The following is a 14,772-nucleotide window of genomic DNA, read 5'->3' as shown; positions in this document are numbered from 1 at the left end:
TGAGAAGTCATAACTGGCCTGAGATCACGTAGCTGGTAAGTGACAGAACTAAGTTCTGAATGCAGATAACACACTGCAAAGCCACCTTCGGCGAGCCCCAGCTAGCTGGCCAGCGTCCTCTCTCTACTACACGAACCCTCCAGTCCACTCTAGTTGGTTTCCCCATGACCTGCAGCCTCCATGTACACACACCTTTGTGACTCAGGGTGAGGGGCCATGTAGGCCTACCATCTCCCCTAGAGCCCCGGCTAAGCCTACAGCAGGCCCTGCTTCTCCCTGGAAGTCTGAATGAATCCATGATGACAAGCTGGGTGAAGGAGGGTAGCGGGGAGTGGGCAAGATTGGCACCTTTGTCACCAAGTTAATCCCCACACTGAGCCTCCCGTTCCCACTCTGTGAGACATCCCAGTCTGACATTTTCCAGCAGCCAGATGTGCATACAGCTGTGCCTCCCCATATCCTCACTGCTGGGAGGGGACCAGCCCTCTTTTTCCCCCACCCCCATCCTACCCCAAGATTCCAGAAGGGGATTCCAGATGGTAACTATTCTGGGTTCAGCTCCGGGTCCTTGTCTTCCCAGCATCTCCCCAAAGTCCCCAGGCCAAGCCTGAGAGAATGTGGGTTTCTGGGTGGAAGCATGGTTCAGTCACATAAATCCACACACTACCTAGACCATCACCCTCCCCTTACACAGATCCGTACTCACTCATGTGTGCACACATGTACACACACAACCAGTGGGCATGCCTGATGGTGGACACAAGCATCTAGGAACATTCTGTCCCAGGGACTCATCAGGGTTGGAGGGCGCAGAGATATTCTTGGTCCTTAGAGGCACCAGGTGCATGTGTGTGTATACGCTCACGAACATACAGAGGCCTGGAGGAGCCTCCACGGAAACCTTCATAGAGACACATCCATTTATAGGGTGCTTACTATGCACAGGGTATACTTAATGCTCATTAGCTTACTTAATCTTTCCACCAACCTTCAGGGTAAACCTTACCATCCCCAATGTACAGAAGAGGACAATGAGACTCAGACTCAGATGAAGGGACTGACCCAAAGTCACATGGCCAGTGGACCGGGATTCAAACTCTCACCAAGAACACCTGCCCCACCGTCCTCTTCCTGTCTAGCCTTGCCTGGCCTCACTGCCCAGCTCAGGACTCACATCCCTGAAGCTGTCCCTGACAGCTCCATCCCACCTGCCTCCCAGCCACCCGCAGCTCCAACTGCCATATGGTCCAGCCACCCAGGGCCTGTACCCCTCACTCTTCCCTCTTACTCAATGACCAAAGATCTGCTTGGTGCTCACTGGGTGCCAGACACAGAGGAACTGGATTAAGAGAATAAGTCAGATCAAGCTGAGCCACCACACCTGTGAGCTCACCTTGGCCTAAGCCTCCAGAGCCCCTTCCAGGAGTCAGGCAGCTCCCTCTGTGCTAATCCCAGGGTCTCATAAGGCCAGAGGATGCCCTTTCCCCTGATGCCCATTTGAGAATTAAGGAACCCAAAGAGGACAAGTGGGAAGCCAACTGAGAAGGGACAAGGCCTGGCTTCCCCTGACGCCACCAGCTCTGTGACCTCAGCCAACCATTTCCCCCTTCTGGGCCACAGCATCCCCCTCTGTGAAAGGACAGAGTGGGAACCATCTCTCAAGTCCCTGCACCCCAGCATCTAGGGCTTGTTGGTCCAGAGATCAACGTAGGGGTGACACATACATCTGGGTGAATATGTGTGTGTCATCCACCCATCAGCCCCTCAGCACTGGGCCTATCCTTGCTGATGGGGGAGCACTGAAGGAGGTGAAGGAGGAAGGCAAAGAAAGAAGAGGGAAGGGCAGGGGAGGGAGGGAGGGAGGGAGGGGAGGAGAGGCCTCTCAGTATCACTGCTGCCTCCCTCGGTGCTTGCCCGCCCCCGATCCTGCCCTCAAGACCAGGAGCTGCTCTGGAAATCTGCCTGATGAAAGACATCAAGCATGTAACTGCCGAAACCATTTTCCAAATGGGAATTAATTTTTCCCATGGGTCTCCTGCCAGGCCGGTCCCAGAGGAACCCAACTCCTCACCACCAGCCCGCGCGCGAGTACACACACACACACACACACACACACACACACACATGCATGCATGCACACACACCTCGTGCAGAAACCCGGACATCTATCTACAGAATAACAAGGACACGGCCCAGGCACAGGGCAACATAAATGTGGCTGCTCACATGTGGAAGTGAAGGCAAAGCATGAAATCCCTTAAATATTAGACAGATACGTACACATCACTCAGTACACACACAGAGGCCCAAAACACACATACACGATCTGCAGACACCAGAAACACAGACAGCCAAACACGTCCACAAACATACCACTGTCGCAGCCCCCTCACCTCTGTCACCCAGCGATCCAAAACCTGGGTTCACACCACACCCAAATCCCAAGGCCCATGGTGAAAATACAACCGAGAAGTACGTAACTATTCTTAGGGAATCGGGTGTGGGCTGAGGGCGCCCCGAGCAAGGAGCGATACCCCTGAATCTCCCACTTCCCCCAACCCGCCTCCTGGGAAGAGTTTTAAAGCCACAGCGGCCGGGATAGCCGGTGCATAGGTGTGGGCCTGAGCAGCTGTGGATGCGGGCGAGGACATGTGAGGACGTGCAAGCAGAGGTTCTGGCTAAGGGACAATGGGACACAGGCAAAGACGCCCTCTCCACAACCCCCAACTCCCCTCTCCTACTCGTGTTGATGGTAAGTTGAGGCAAGGGTCCAGGCCAGCTTGGTGGAAGGCCCAGCCTAAGGGGGGGTGGTATTGGCTGAGGGTGGGGGAGGGACGGAGGGTAAAGCAGATGAGACACTTGATTAGCACTCGCCAATGTCCACCCGGCCTGGATGCCCCCCACTCCTAGAATTCTCCGCGTATCCCAGGTATCCTCCTGTCCCGGATATGACCCTGGCCTCAGAATGCTTTTCCAAGCCCTTTGGGTTTTCCCCATGTTCGGTCTTTATTCATACTCTCCCACATAACCCTCACAACAATCCTATGAAGAGGGTACTACTATGAGCCCCATTAACAGGTGAGAAAACCGAGGCTCCAGAAGACACCTGGCCTCACTATGACACGTGCCTATCTACTCCACAGCATGAGCTCTTGAAGGCCATATCCTGGCTCAGGCGGTCTTGCCTGTGCTCCAAGGCAGCTGGAGGACAGTGTGCTGCATCCTGGGCCTGTTTGGAGGGCCTCTCTGTCCTTCCCAGGCCACAGGCTTGCCCAAGTCTGATTCCAGTGGAAAATGCCAGTCCGCTCCAGACCCTCTGCCAACAGGCCATGCTGGGGCCAATGAGCTCTGAGAGGAGCCCCCGTGCCACAGACACACAGAGCCAGGCCCAGGTCAGCCTAGTCTGAGTCTCAGGCCAAGGCCCAGGCCACTGGCCGGCTCCGGATTATGTGTCTTCCAGGACCTTCCATCTGTCACTTAGCCCTCCAGGCCCAGGACAAAATTTATTTCCTTTTAAGAGAGCCAATGATTTGCTTTTCCCATGTCTTTCCTGCCTTTTTCTTTTTTAATTAGAAATTACTCTCTCAAAGTCCAGAGCCTGGAAGAGAGAGAAGCCACCTGGTCACCGGTCCCCAGCCACAGCTTCCCGATCGCTCCTGCCACCACCCTCCCTCCTTCCTGGGCCCCACCCAGGTTCCTTAGTGCCCACTGGACTCAGCAGATGGAGGCTGCCCCATCTCCTAACACCCCGTCTGAGGGGGGAGCAGGGGACACAGGGCAGTGTGGCAGGGACTGCCCAAGGTCAGCCCACACTGTTCTGGCACCAGCCAGTTTGTACAGAAACCCCAGCTCCCGGGGCCCAGCAATGACAAAACAAGTCCCAGGGAAGTCTTTCCCTTCTGGGTCTGGTGCCACATCGGCCATGTTACTCCCAAGACCACAGCGCTTGAGCCAGGCAGATTGAGGGGACAGGAGCCGGGTCACAAAGCAGCTCTGCAAGTAGGGAGCCAACCAGGGCTCCTCCCTTCCACCCCTTCACCTGCCCGCCTGTCTGTCTGTCTGACCGTGGACATACACCCCAGGGGTCAGAAGTTCACTGGCCTCCCCAGAAGAGCATACGCTTTGAGAACTGAGGTCAGGCAATGTGGCGGGCTGTCACTTGCACATCCGTGTGTTAGGCACAAGCGGGCACAGGTACACACCCACGGACACCTCCAATGCACCCTTGTGAGCACAGGCACACACACACACGCACACACGTGTGTGCCCACACATCTCTCCATGTCTCCATCATGGAACACAGCACTGACCTCCATGGCTTGCATCCCAGGACTACAAACACGTCCCCCCATCTGTCTAACTATGGTTTGCCTCAGTTTTAGGAGAGGGGGATATGGAGACCCAGGGCCTCACATCCCATGTCGGGGCTGGTCAGCACCCCAAGAAGGTAAGAGGACAACAAGACTTTGTGGGGAGACTTAGCTGCCTGACCTCTGCCGGCTGCCAGAGAAAGCCCACCTCTTCCTGCTTTCTCCAGGCTCCCTTGCTTTCCCCAGTGCCAACCACCCAAAAGCGCCCCCTCCCACGGCCCCAGAGCCCACCAAGGAATAAAGAGGCAGGGGAATGATCATGCCCTCACCCGAGTGTCCCGGGCTCCAGCCTCCCCAGGTGGTCCCCAGGCTGGGACCGGGCAGACCCCCTAGCATCAGCTGGGGCCTTACCGTGGAGAGTGCTCCGGGTGATCTGTCCCCCCATCGCAGGCAGCGGGCAGCACGGCCACCTTCGTTTGGCCGGCTGGCCTCGTCACCGAGCCACCCTAGCCGCCAGCTCCCCTCCTCCTGCCCCTCCTCCTCCCCCCGCGGCCAGCAGCCGGCATGGCAGGGCAGAGCCCGCCCCTCCCGTGTCCCCACAAACTCCCTCCCGCACACGGCTCCTGCCCGCGAGGCTAGCTACACACACACACACACACACACACTCTCTCTCTCTCACTCACACACACACACACACACACACACGCACACACGCACTCACGCACACACAAGCACACCCCTCTGGCCCAGCTTGCCGCCTCCAGGCTCCCACCCACTCCCGGAGCCTCCCCCACCTCCCCGCACTGGTACAGGCAATGGGATCTGTCATGTTTATTTACATAAGGAGGAGGAGACTAGAGGCTTCCTGAAATAGCCAAGCTCCAGAAAGCACTGGAGATGCCCCAACCAGAGCAGACACACACACACACACACACACACACACACACACACACACGCACACTCACACGCACACGCACACGAACACGTGTGTACGCACATATGCTCATTCCCCACTTCATCACAGTTACACATACATGCACACAACCTCCCCATTCACCCAGGCTTACAGCCATTCACGTGTCATTATGCACCTCCTACTTGCAGACAATGGGCAAGGCAATGAGGGTTCCATGGTGAGCAAAACACACATTGTCCTATCCTCAAGGGGCTTACAGTCGGGCTAGCGGAGCTTAATAACAAACAGCTAACATGGCTTCTATCTTCTTCCAGGCTTGACTGCAAATGCTTTAGGAGTATTAACTCCTTAAGTCCTCACTGGCTGAGTGAAGAGGTCAGTATTGTCATCAATAGGTACCATTATTATTATTATTATCTTACAGATGAGAAAAGTGAGGCAGAGGCAGGTTACCAACCCAGAAAGTGGCAGGGCTGGGATGCAAGCCCAGGGATCCACGCTTTCACCTCCACACCAACGGTCCCTTTAATGGTAATGTGTGTCAGCAACCTAACTACCTGTCTGCACCACGCCCCATGTATATGCACAAACCCAGGCTCATATAAGCATTCACCACCATGCACGCTTACCTACCTCCTGCCCACCAGACACACACTTGCACCGTTACACACACACCTCACAATGTACCTACTCAACACACGCACGCTCCCACAGACTCATGCAGTCTCTAGAGAAATCCTGAGTGTGAGAAACCTGGCACCCCACACTTAGGGGAGAGGTTGCAGGCAGAGTTGCAGGCAGAGAGGGCAGAGGGCGGGAGGAAGGCAGGCCCCTCGAGTCCTAGGCAGGCGTGAGTGCTGGGAGCACAAGGGAATCACCAGAACGACACCGTTCTGTGCAACGAGCACTCACAGTGTGTCAGGCACTGCATGCACTATCTCATTTGTATTCCAGGTGGGAGGCGCTACTGGTAGGTACGTCCATTTTACAGAAGAGTAAATTGAGGCTCTGAAAGGCTCAGGAAATTGCCTGAGGTGACCCACCAGGTCAGAAGCAGAGTCACGACTCAAGCCTGGGTCTGTGAGACAATCTCACAGTCCATCACCCATTGCAGCTCTCTGCAGGACAAGGGCCTCTCCCGGGCCCCGGCCCAGCCCCCAGCCCCTGTCCTCAGGGTCAGGGATCTGGGTTCCCAGGGAAAGATCTGGGTGGGGAGGGAAGGCCAGTGGGCAGAGACATGGGAGTTGGGGAAAGAGCTACGGGAAATGTAGGGGCTGCCCCATATCATAAGGGACTCAGAGGCCTGGACACTACGAGGGGCTGTGCTGGGCTCTGAGCCTTCACCTCAAGACCCTGCTGTTGCCGCCCGTGAGTTGGTCTGGGGGAGGGGCACTCAGGCCTGACCTAGTGTCACTGGCCAGAGGGCTAGGCAGGCCCTGGGTGAAAGTGTCCACAAGCCCAGTATGCTGATCCTCCTCCCAGACCAGAGGCATGCCTGAGTCTCCTCTCTGGAATGAGCTGTGACACCCAATTCCACACAAGGCTGCCCCTTTGTACAGGCACATCTTGCTGTTGGCTGTGCACAGCCACGTACACATGCACATGCTCCGTGGCATACACACCCCATTCTTCTGGGGGAAGGAGGCTAATTTAAAGTCTAACAAAGGGGGAAACAACCCAAACTCCTTTTGTGGGATAAATAATCATAATAATAGCAAACACAGAACTATGTGCCAAGCAGTTCTAAGCACACTACACACATTAATTTGTTCAATCCTCATGACAACCCTAAGGGATAGGTTGCATTTTTATGCCCATTTTACAGATGAGGAAACCAAGGCAAAAAGAGGCTGCTCTGGAAGCTGTTCTTAGAGCAGCAGAGTCAACTCCCCTGATCCTGCCTGCCTTTTAATGTGCCTTCCTGGGCCCTTCCCCACCAGCCCCTTTCACATGGCCAGCCTAGTCTTCCCACTCCCTGATCACTAGGAACACCTCTTCTGAGAAGCCTCCCTGGGACCCCAGGGGCAGAGTAAGTCCCCCTTCTTGGAGCTTGTCTCTCCTCGGACCTCAAGCTATGCCTCTCCCAAGCCCTTGTCTTACTCTGCCCTACACAGAGATGGTCATGCCTAGCTGTGGCCTTGTCTGCTTACCCTGGGTGCATCAGAACAATTCAACTTGACCAACACTGATGAGCACTTACGACTATGGGGCAGACACTAAGTTGGGGGTGCAGAGGTGATCAGTAATAAGCCCTAGCTCTCGAGGACTTACAGTCCAGAGGGAAACGTATCTCTCAAGTAGTCTCACTAAAGTACACAGAATCACAATCCTAGAAAAGTGTTCTAAAGGAGTAGGGTTCTCAGGGGGCTTGGGGCTGGCTTTCCCGAAAAGCAAAGGTGAAGGATAAGTAGGTCTATGTGCTATGGAGGTAGATTTGAAGGGAGAGAGCTCCAGGGAGACCTTGATGGCTCATGGGTTACACAGCTAACCCTTAATTTTGGCTCAGGTCATGATCTCACAGTTATGAGATCAATCCCCATGTCAGGCTCTGCACTGAGCACAAAGCCTGCTTCCGGGTTCTCTATCCCTCTGCCTCCGCCTGTCTGTCTGTCTGTCTGTCTGTCTCTCTCTCCCTCTCTCAAAATAAATAAACATTTTAAAAAAAGAGAGAGAGTGCTCCAGAGAGTAACCGTGACATGTACAAAGGCACTGTGGCTGGAGGAAGCCCCACACGTTCTAGAAGCAAGATTGGTACAGCTGGGGCAAAGGCAGCAGCAGGAGCCGGGGGAAAGTTTCCGCTGGCAGGCCAAGGTGGTCAAAGGACACACCAGGAGGGCCTTGAAGAGCAGGGTGAAGAATCTGGCCTTCCCTCTGAGAGCAGTAGGGAACCCCTGAGAGGGTTCAGCAGAGAAGCAACAAGACCAGACCTGCATTTCTAAAAGGTCATCCAGCCATCTGGTGTGGAGAATGCACGGAGGAAGAAAAGGCGCCAGGGAAAAAAGCAGGAGTGTGAGCAGGGATGGGCCTGGACCTGACTTGCCCTCTCTCCCCTCCAGCCTAGCATTATGCCTGCACAGAGCAAGTGCTCAGGAAAGATCTCAGGAATGGAAGAGAATCCACATAATTTTCTGCAAGCAGGACTGGGGGTCAGTAACCAAGCGGGAACGGGGACAGAGCGAAAGTGCAGCAAACCAGAAGTCCTTCAGGTAGGTGGTGGCCCTCACTCTGGCCACTGGAGAGTGGACTGGGGGCGCTTGGACCCTGGGCTTTCACAACACCACTGTCTAAAGGGGTTCCCCGGCAGGCCTGGGCCCTGTTTCCTACAATCCACTCCCCAATTTAAATAGGAAGTGGCGACATCCTGTGTCTGAGGGTCCCCCCTACCGCCTCCCAAAAGCAGTGTCCAGGCCTCTACAGATGAAGCAGCAGCCAGCACTGCATGCCCTCTCTGTTTCATTCATTGGGGCATCACAAAAAATTTCATTCAGCCAAAGGATTCTGTTTCTAAATGGGGCGAGAAAACCACTGACCTACATCATTCACTCACTCATCAAGTGTTCACAGAGTGTCAACAATGAACCCAGTGGTAAGCAAGGCCCAACTGCTTCCCTACAGAAGCCAAGCAGAAGCCATGCTGGGATCAAGGAATGGAGTTCCTTTCCTCCGGCTGAATTATTTTAGCATCCTGTTCTCTAGAAAGGATGTGAAAGGGAACGTGAAGGCATGGAAAGGATATGAACAGGGATGGAGAATCTATAAGTAAATCTACAGGAGAGGCTATAAACACAACCATTTATTGAGCACTTACTATGTGCCACGCACCGTGATAAGTATTTCAAGTACATAATCCCACCGAATCCCCACAACATCCCTGTAGGACAGAGACCTACCCATCTTGCAGGCAATTAAACTGAGGCTTGGAGAGGCTACACTGAAGGCAAGACAAGCTGGACTCAAACCCAGATCTGTCTGCATCAAAACTCATGCTCTATCCAGAAAAGGCCAAAGGGCAGGGATTCTTCTTGCTTGGGAAAGAGCAGACAAGGGAACAGTGTGCCTTTTCCTTAAGGAATCAGAGGGATTCTATTTGGAGGCAGAGCCTAGAGTTTTCCAATGGATGGAGGGTGATACCCCAGGATGGAGCTTTAATGAAGGTGGGGGGACTGAGGACTGGAAGAAGACTGGACTTCCAGTCTGTTAGCAGGAGAGCCCATCCTGGAAATCTTGCAGAAAATAGACCTGTCCATGACCTGCATGGGGGCTGCAATGCCTCAGAGCCCACAAGGCAGAAGGCAGGGCTGCATGTGTCCTGGGGAAACAATTTGGTCTGGGAGAAACGTTGCCAATCTTAAGAACCCCTCCCTTTCTGGCTAGCCCCCTGCTGCATCTGATCTCTGGCTGCAGAGAACTTCCGCCCCCTTGGCTCTCTGAACCCACTCAGCTCCGGAGAGCCCTCTTCCCCTACCTTCTGATTTCTTTCTGCCTGCTCCTTTTCCCTCTTGGGTGCCATCTTTGTCTCCATGGCAGGCTACTCAGCCCACATCTCTCCTCACCAAGCCCTTCCTCATCCATGTCCCCCAAGGCCCATCACCCACATCCCCAGCTAAACCTGCCCTCTCAGAACTCAAAAGTCCAGGGCAGACCTAGCAGATGAAGAACAAAACATGGAACAAGTTCACTGAACAACAGCAACCATCAGAATCACACATTCCAAGATCTCTGAAGGGAAGGAGCCTCAAGAAAGCTCTGGTCCAGTATCACTGCCTTCAAGAAGGCCATGAAGTAATGTGCTCATTTTACGGGTGTAGCACATGAGGACTAGTAAGCTGTGGACTTTCCAGGGGTCACACAATGGATACAGAATAAGGACATAAACTTAGGTTTAATGTCTTCTGGTGCTTAACCTGACGTTGACATTCGGGTCAGGGCATCCAAAGCCATGGAAGATAAAACTGGACAAGGAGAAGGGGTAACTTCTCTTTATGGTGTGGGGGCAGACGGGATTCCTATCTGCAGAGGTCCATAAAGAGAGGTCAGAGAGGGGAAGCAGCCCTGCTGGGGAGGAGCTGGGAGGCAGTTCCTGGTTGCTATAGTATCTTTTTCGTCAAGAACAAGTGATAATTCGATTGAACTGATGAGTCACCTGGCATTTGAGGCTTGAGGCCAACCTGCCAGGGCCATCATTCCTGGGCCATCGTTAGACTGGGCCTGGTGCCGGAGAATGGGAAGCAGGGACCTCCATCCCAAAGCTTCTTCCCGTGCCCAGAACCAGGACAAGAGTGCACAAAGAGAGCAGTGTGCATGGAGAGGAGGATAAAGACACACAGGGACACAGGCTGAGAGCATGAGCTATGTGCTGCAGAGAAACTAGAGCCAGGGAGTCTATGGGACGTCCTCTGGAGCTGGGACAGGTGCCCCAGCAGTGACAGCTGCCAGCCGCCCAGGATGATGGGAACACAACAGGTGCAGAGGCGGGGGCGGAAACTGAAAGAGAATCCGAGAAAACGGCCTGGACTTGGCCGCCCCTCCCAGCCCCTGGGCCCAGTGCCAGGCAGCCCTTTCTCAGCCCCTCCAAGACACAAACACACCTACGCCTGCTTCCCAGGGCCAGCCCGGCCAGCCTGGACCAGACGGAGGGTTCACCGTCCATGCTAGGCAGAAAGGACACAACAAGGAAGAAACCAGGTTTTAATTCCCAGGACAGAGTGTGCCAGACGGAGCCCACACCCACAGAGCCCCTACCGGGAAGCAAACATTTGCCTATGGTAAGATTTAGGTCATTGGCCAGGGAGGGTGGAGAGATGTGCCCACCCCACCCTTGCACGGGTTGGGAGCGCTGATCTTATGGTCAGACAGGCAAGCTCTACCACCGCGTGACTGGCCAACCCCCTGAGCTTCTCTGAGGCCCTGTGCTTGGCTCAACAAGTAATAGTAACTATTGCTGTCGATGATGTTGTTCAGAGACCCAGAGAGCTCAGGAATCTATGTACTACATAGAGGGTCTAAGGTTGCTGCCCCAGTCTCAGCAAGGAGAGAGGTAGGAGGCAGGATATGAACACAGCACACCCAGCATGTTACACAGAGGAAAAGAAAGGGAGGAGGAGGGCCTTAATAGACAATGACCATCTACGCCATCGCGTGAGCACCATTTACTCAGCACCGCTCACCGTGCACCACTCACTGGTGCTTTACGTGTGTTACTGCACGCATGCCTGAAATGCAAATACCATTTCAGAGTGCTGAGTAACAGTAGGTCCTTCTAAGCAAGCGGATTAAACATCATCCCTTATCACCTGGTTAGTGCTCTGTTTTTGTTCAGGGGCAGAGTGAACTTTCAACTTGAAGCCAGTCCTTGTCCCAGCGATCAATCACAAGTGATAAATTACCAGGGCCTGAATTCGTAAGGTACTCCCTAAATTATGACCTTGCCGAGGAGGGTGAGGAAGGGCAGACAATGAAACGTTTACGGGGGAGGTGAGGAAGAGAGATGAGACCCAAGGCAACGAGGGAGACAGGACACATGTGCTGGAGCAAGACATGAGCCTCATCCATCCGAGATGCGTAAACATACCCGACTGATCCCGCAGGCCTGTCCGGATTATGAGAAAAGCTGGCAGCTGATAGCAGGAGGTTAAATCCTTCCTCTGCAGGCAGAGACCACCCTCCCCCACCCCACCCTCACTCGCGCGCACACACACACACACACACACACACACACACACACCCCAGTCAGAAGAAACCATCCCTGGGCTGGGAGGGCCCCCTGGGCCTCCTTCAGCCCCTCCTCCTGCCTCTGAGGAGTCTGCTCTCAGGCTCTCTTCTGCTTCCTGCCCCTCCCAGGTCCAGCTTACTGAGGAACGGCAGAGCCCAGGACCAGCTGGCTCAGCCCCCACCTCTACTCCTGTGCCCTGGCCCTGCCCCCTGCTGGGGCCACCCACTCCAACAGTCAGACACTGGGCATTAGCAGGGATAGGAGTGTGATGGTGCAGGACCCCCAGAGGCCAAGCCCTGCCAGCAGGGCCACCGGCAGCCAGATCCCAATGATCTGACAACACTAAGTGCTACTCACTGCCACCATTTAAGAGTGTGTATCCGTCTACATTAGGTGGCTTCACAGGTGGTGGCTAAGGGCAGGTTCTGGGGGCACCTGGGAGGCTCAGTCAGTTAAGCATCCCGCTCTTGATTTCAGCTCAGGTCATGATCTCGCAGTTCATGAGATCAAGCCCCATGTCGGGCTCTGCACTGGTAGCCTAGAGCCTGCTTGGGATTCTCTCTCTCCCCTCTCTCTCTGCCCCTCCCTCACTCTAAATAAATAAATAAGTAAATAAACGAATAAACTTCAATAAATAAATAAACATTAAAAAAATTGTTTTTAAAGAGCAGGCTCTAGAGTCAGACTGCCTGTGTTCAAATCCTGGTTCTAACACCTACTCTTCCGAAAATGAGGTTGATGATAATAATGCCTGCCTCACAGGGCTACAGGGGGAGTGGGTGGGGGATGAGTTCACACATGCCGTGTGCTCAGAACAGTGTGGGAGGCAGAGGAACACTCACCTGACAGATGAGAAACTGGGGCATAGAATGTGGAAATGGTAGAGTTAGCATCTGCCCTCAGGTCAGCTGGCCTCCAGGGCCTGCACTCATGAGCACTGGACGGTGTACCTCCTGGGAGGGTGGGCAGTGGATACTGGCCAGGCAAATGATAATGGGTACGGCCTTGGTGAGGCCTGGGCTCGTGACCAAACAGGGCCCAGGCCAGATCAGGGTACAGGATCTGGGAAGCCATTCAGCAGAGCGGAGAAGCTGGGCTGTCTCGGGAGCTGTCAGAGGGCTGCTGGGGCCCAAGGTCTCAGATTCCCAGCCCAGGAGAGAGGCCTCCACCAGACGCGCTTTACCAGCTGCCCAGGGGCCTCCACCCCTCAGAGCTCCTTAGTCCCACCAGGACTAGCTGCCTCGCCCCGCCCACCGTGATCTCTGACCTGGCTCCCCTAAAGAACCTGTACCCCTTTAGCAAGGGTCCCAGAGCCTCTTCCACCTACAAAACTTAGGAAGGAATTAAGACAAACGAGTAGTCAAATCAATTAAGAAAATTACATCTGCTGCGGGCATCTTGAAACACCTGCTGTGGGCCCACAGGAGGAAAAGGCAGCACTGGAACTCAGCACCCTCGGTGGGGAAATGGGGGCTCAGACACAGCTAATATGTAGCCCAGTGACACAGCTAATATGCACCAAGTCTGGGATTTGCATGCGCATCCACCAGACACGGGCGTCCCAGCGCTGGCCTCTCTGACACGTGGCCTCTTGGAACAATGACCCAGCTCATAAGTTACAAAAAAAAACTTTCACCAAAATCTTACCGGATTTGCAAAAGCATTTCGTACGACAGGGCAGATGCTCATCCCTTTTTAACAGATGAGAAAAACGGGCTCAAGGAGATGGAAAAGAATTGCCAAAGCCAGAAAGCACCAAAGTCACCCAGAACCCAGACCTCAGACTCAGGAGTCTGGGCTCCAGGACTCTGTCTATGACACAGTGCTGCCCTGAGAAAAGCCCCCTTCAATTAAGTAAACACAGCATCCATCAGAGGGTCCCAGGGTGGGTGCAGGCACGAATGTAAATATTGCTGATCCCAACGTCAGCCGCCTCTGGACTTTGGCTGTGGCGTTCCCACAGTCGTTGCCCTGCCCTGTGTGGGTCCCTGCTGTACATCTAAGCACCCACCCATAGACCACACCCCCACCAGGGTCTGGGCCTACTCCCATATGGGGGGGGGGCGGGTGTCAGAGAGGGCTCTGAGTTCTGGGAGCCAGAGCTTTATAGCATACATGTGTCCAAAGGGGAAGTGCAGATTAATGCAAGGAGGTATCGGGCCTTTCAGGCCCTGAGACACAAATGCTCTGAAAAGAGAAAGGGAATGGCAGGTGCTCACCAGAAGCGGGGAGGGGGCTCAGCTTGGCTCTGAAACAGGAGTTTCTGTTCTCACAGAACAAAAGTGAGTGACAGACCTAAGGTCCATTCAGCCACTGACCTATGCCAGCCCTGTGCCCACTTCCCAGAGGCCATGACCCAGAGCACGGCAGACATTGGCCATGCCAGTTGCAGAGTGGAGGGCAGCACCCCCAGGCACACAGGAACCTGTGAGTGCTGACGTGGCCTCTCCAGAGAGGCTGACGGCTTTCGAGCCCACCGAGCCTCTGAAGGAATTCTGCCGCCCCCAAGTGCACCAACAGCCCGAAGCCCAGACTGAGTCCCTGATCCCAACCCCTGACAGCCTCACATCACATCGGCGAGAAGCCCCACAAACAGGGGACCATGACAATGTGACTGGGGACCTAGAGGCCTGGGGACCATGACAATGTGGCTGGCTCAGTGCTGGCAACCCTTCCCTCTGGAGCCAGAGCTCAAGGTGTGGCTGGACCAAAGGCAGCTGTGGGGACTGTGGTCTTCCTGCCTCAAGAACAGCCCAAGAAGGGCAGAAATAACCACAGGGTGAAGGCAGTGACAGGAAACCCATTTTCCTCCCTGTAGCTGCCCCATCTCCCAA

The 14,772-nt window shown here is 54.5% G+C and overlaps 1 protein-coding gene across 4 annotated transcripts in view; it reads right to left on the bottom strand.

The window, feature by feature from the left end:
- Positions 1–14,772, bottom strand: part of NEURL1 (neuralized E3 ubiquitin protein ligase 1) — a 79,369-nt gene that overhangs the window by 29,374 nt on the left and 35,223 nt on the right. Inside the window, exon 1 of one of the 4 annotated variants that reach the window (XM_045438790.1) lies at positions 11,798–11,984. The exons of 1 other annotated variant lie outside the window; for it this stretch is intronic. In XM_045438790.1, the coding sequence (XP_045294746.1) occupies positions 11,798–11,969 (172 nt within the window). In that variant the 5' untranslated portion in view covers positions 11,970–11,984. Of the gene's footprint in view, positions 1–4,639; positions 4,856–11,797; positions 11,985–14,772 lie in introns of those variants that run through there. 2 more of the 4 variants (XM_045438793.1, XM_045438792.1) reach the window with 2 other exon arrangements.

This window comes from Leopardus geoffroyi, chromosome D2 (assembly GCF_018350155.1).
Source record: "Leopardus geoffroyi isolate Oge1 chromosome D2, O.geoffroyi_Oge1_pat1.0, whole genome shotgun sequence".
NCBI lineage: Eukaryota > Metazoa > Chordata > Mammalia > Carnivora > Felidae > Leopardus > Leopardus geoffroyi.
This window is presented reverse-complemented; position numbering and strand designations above follow the sequence as displayed.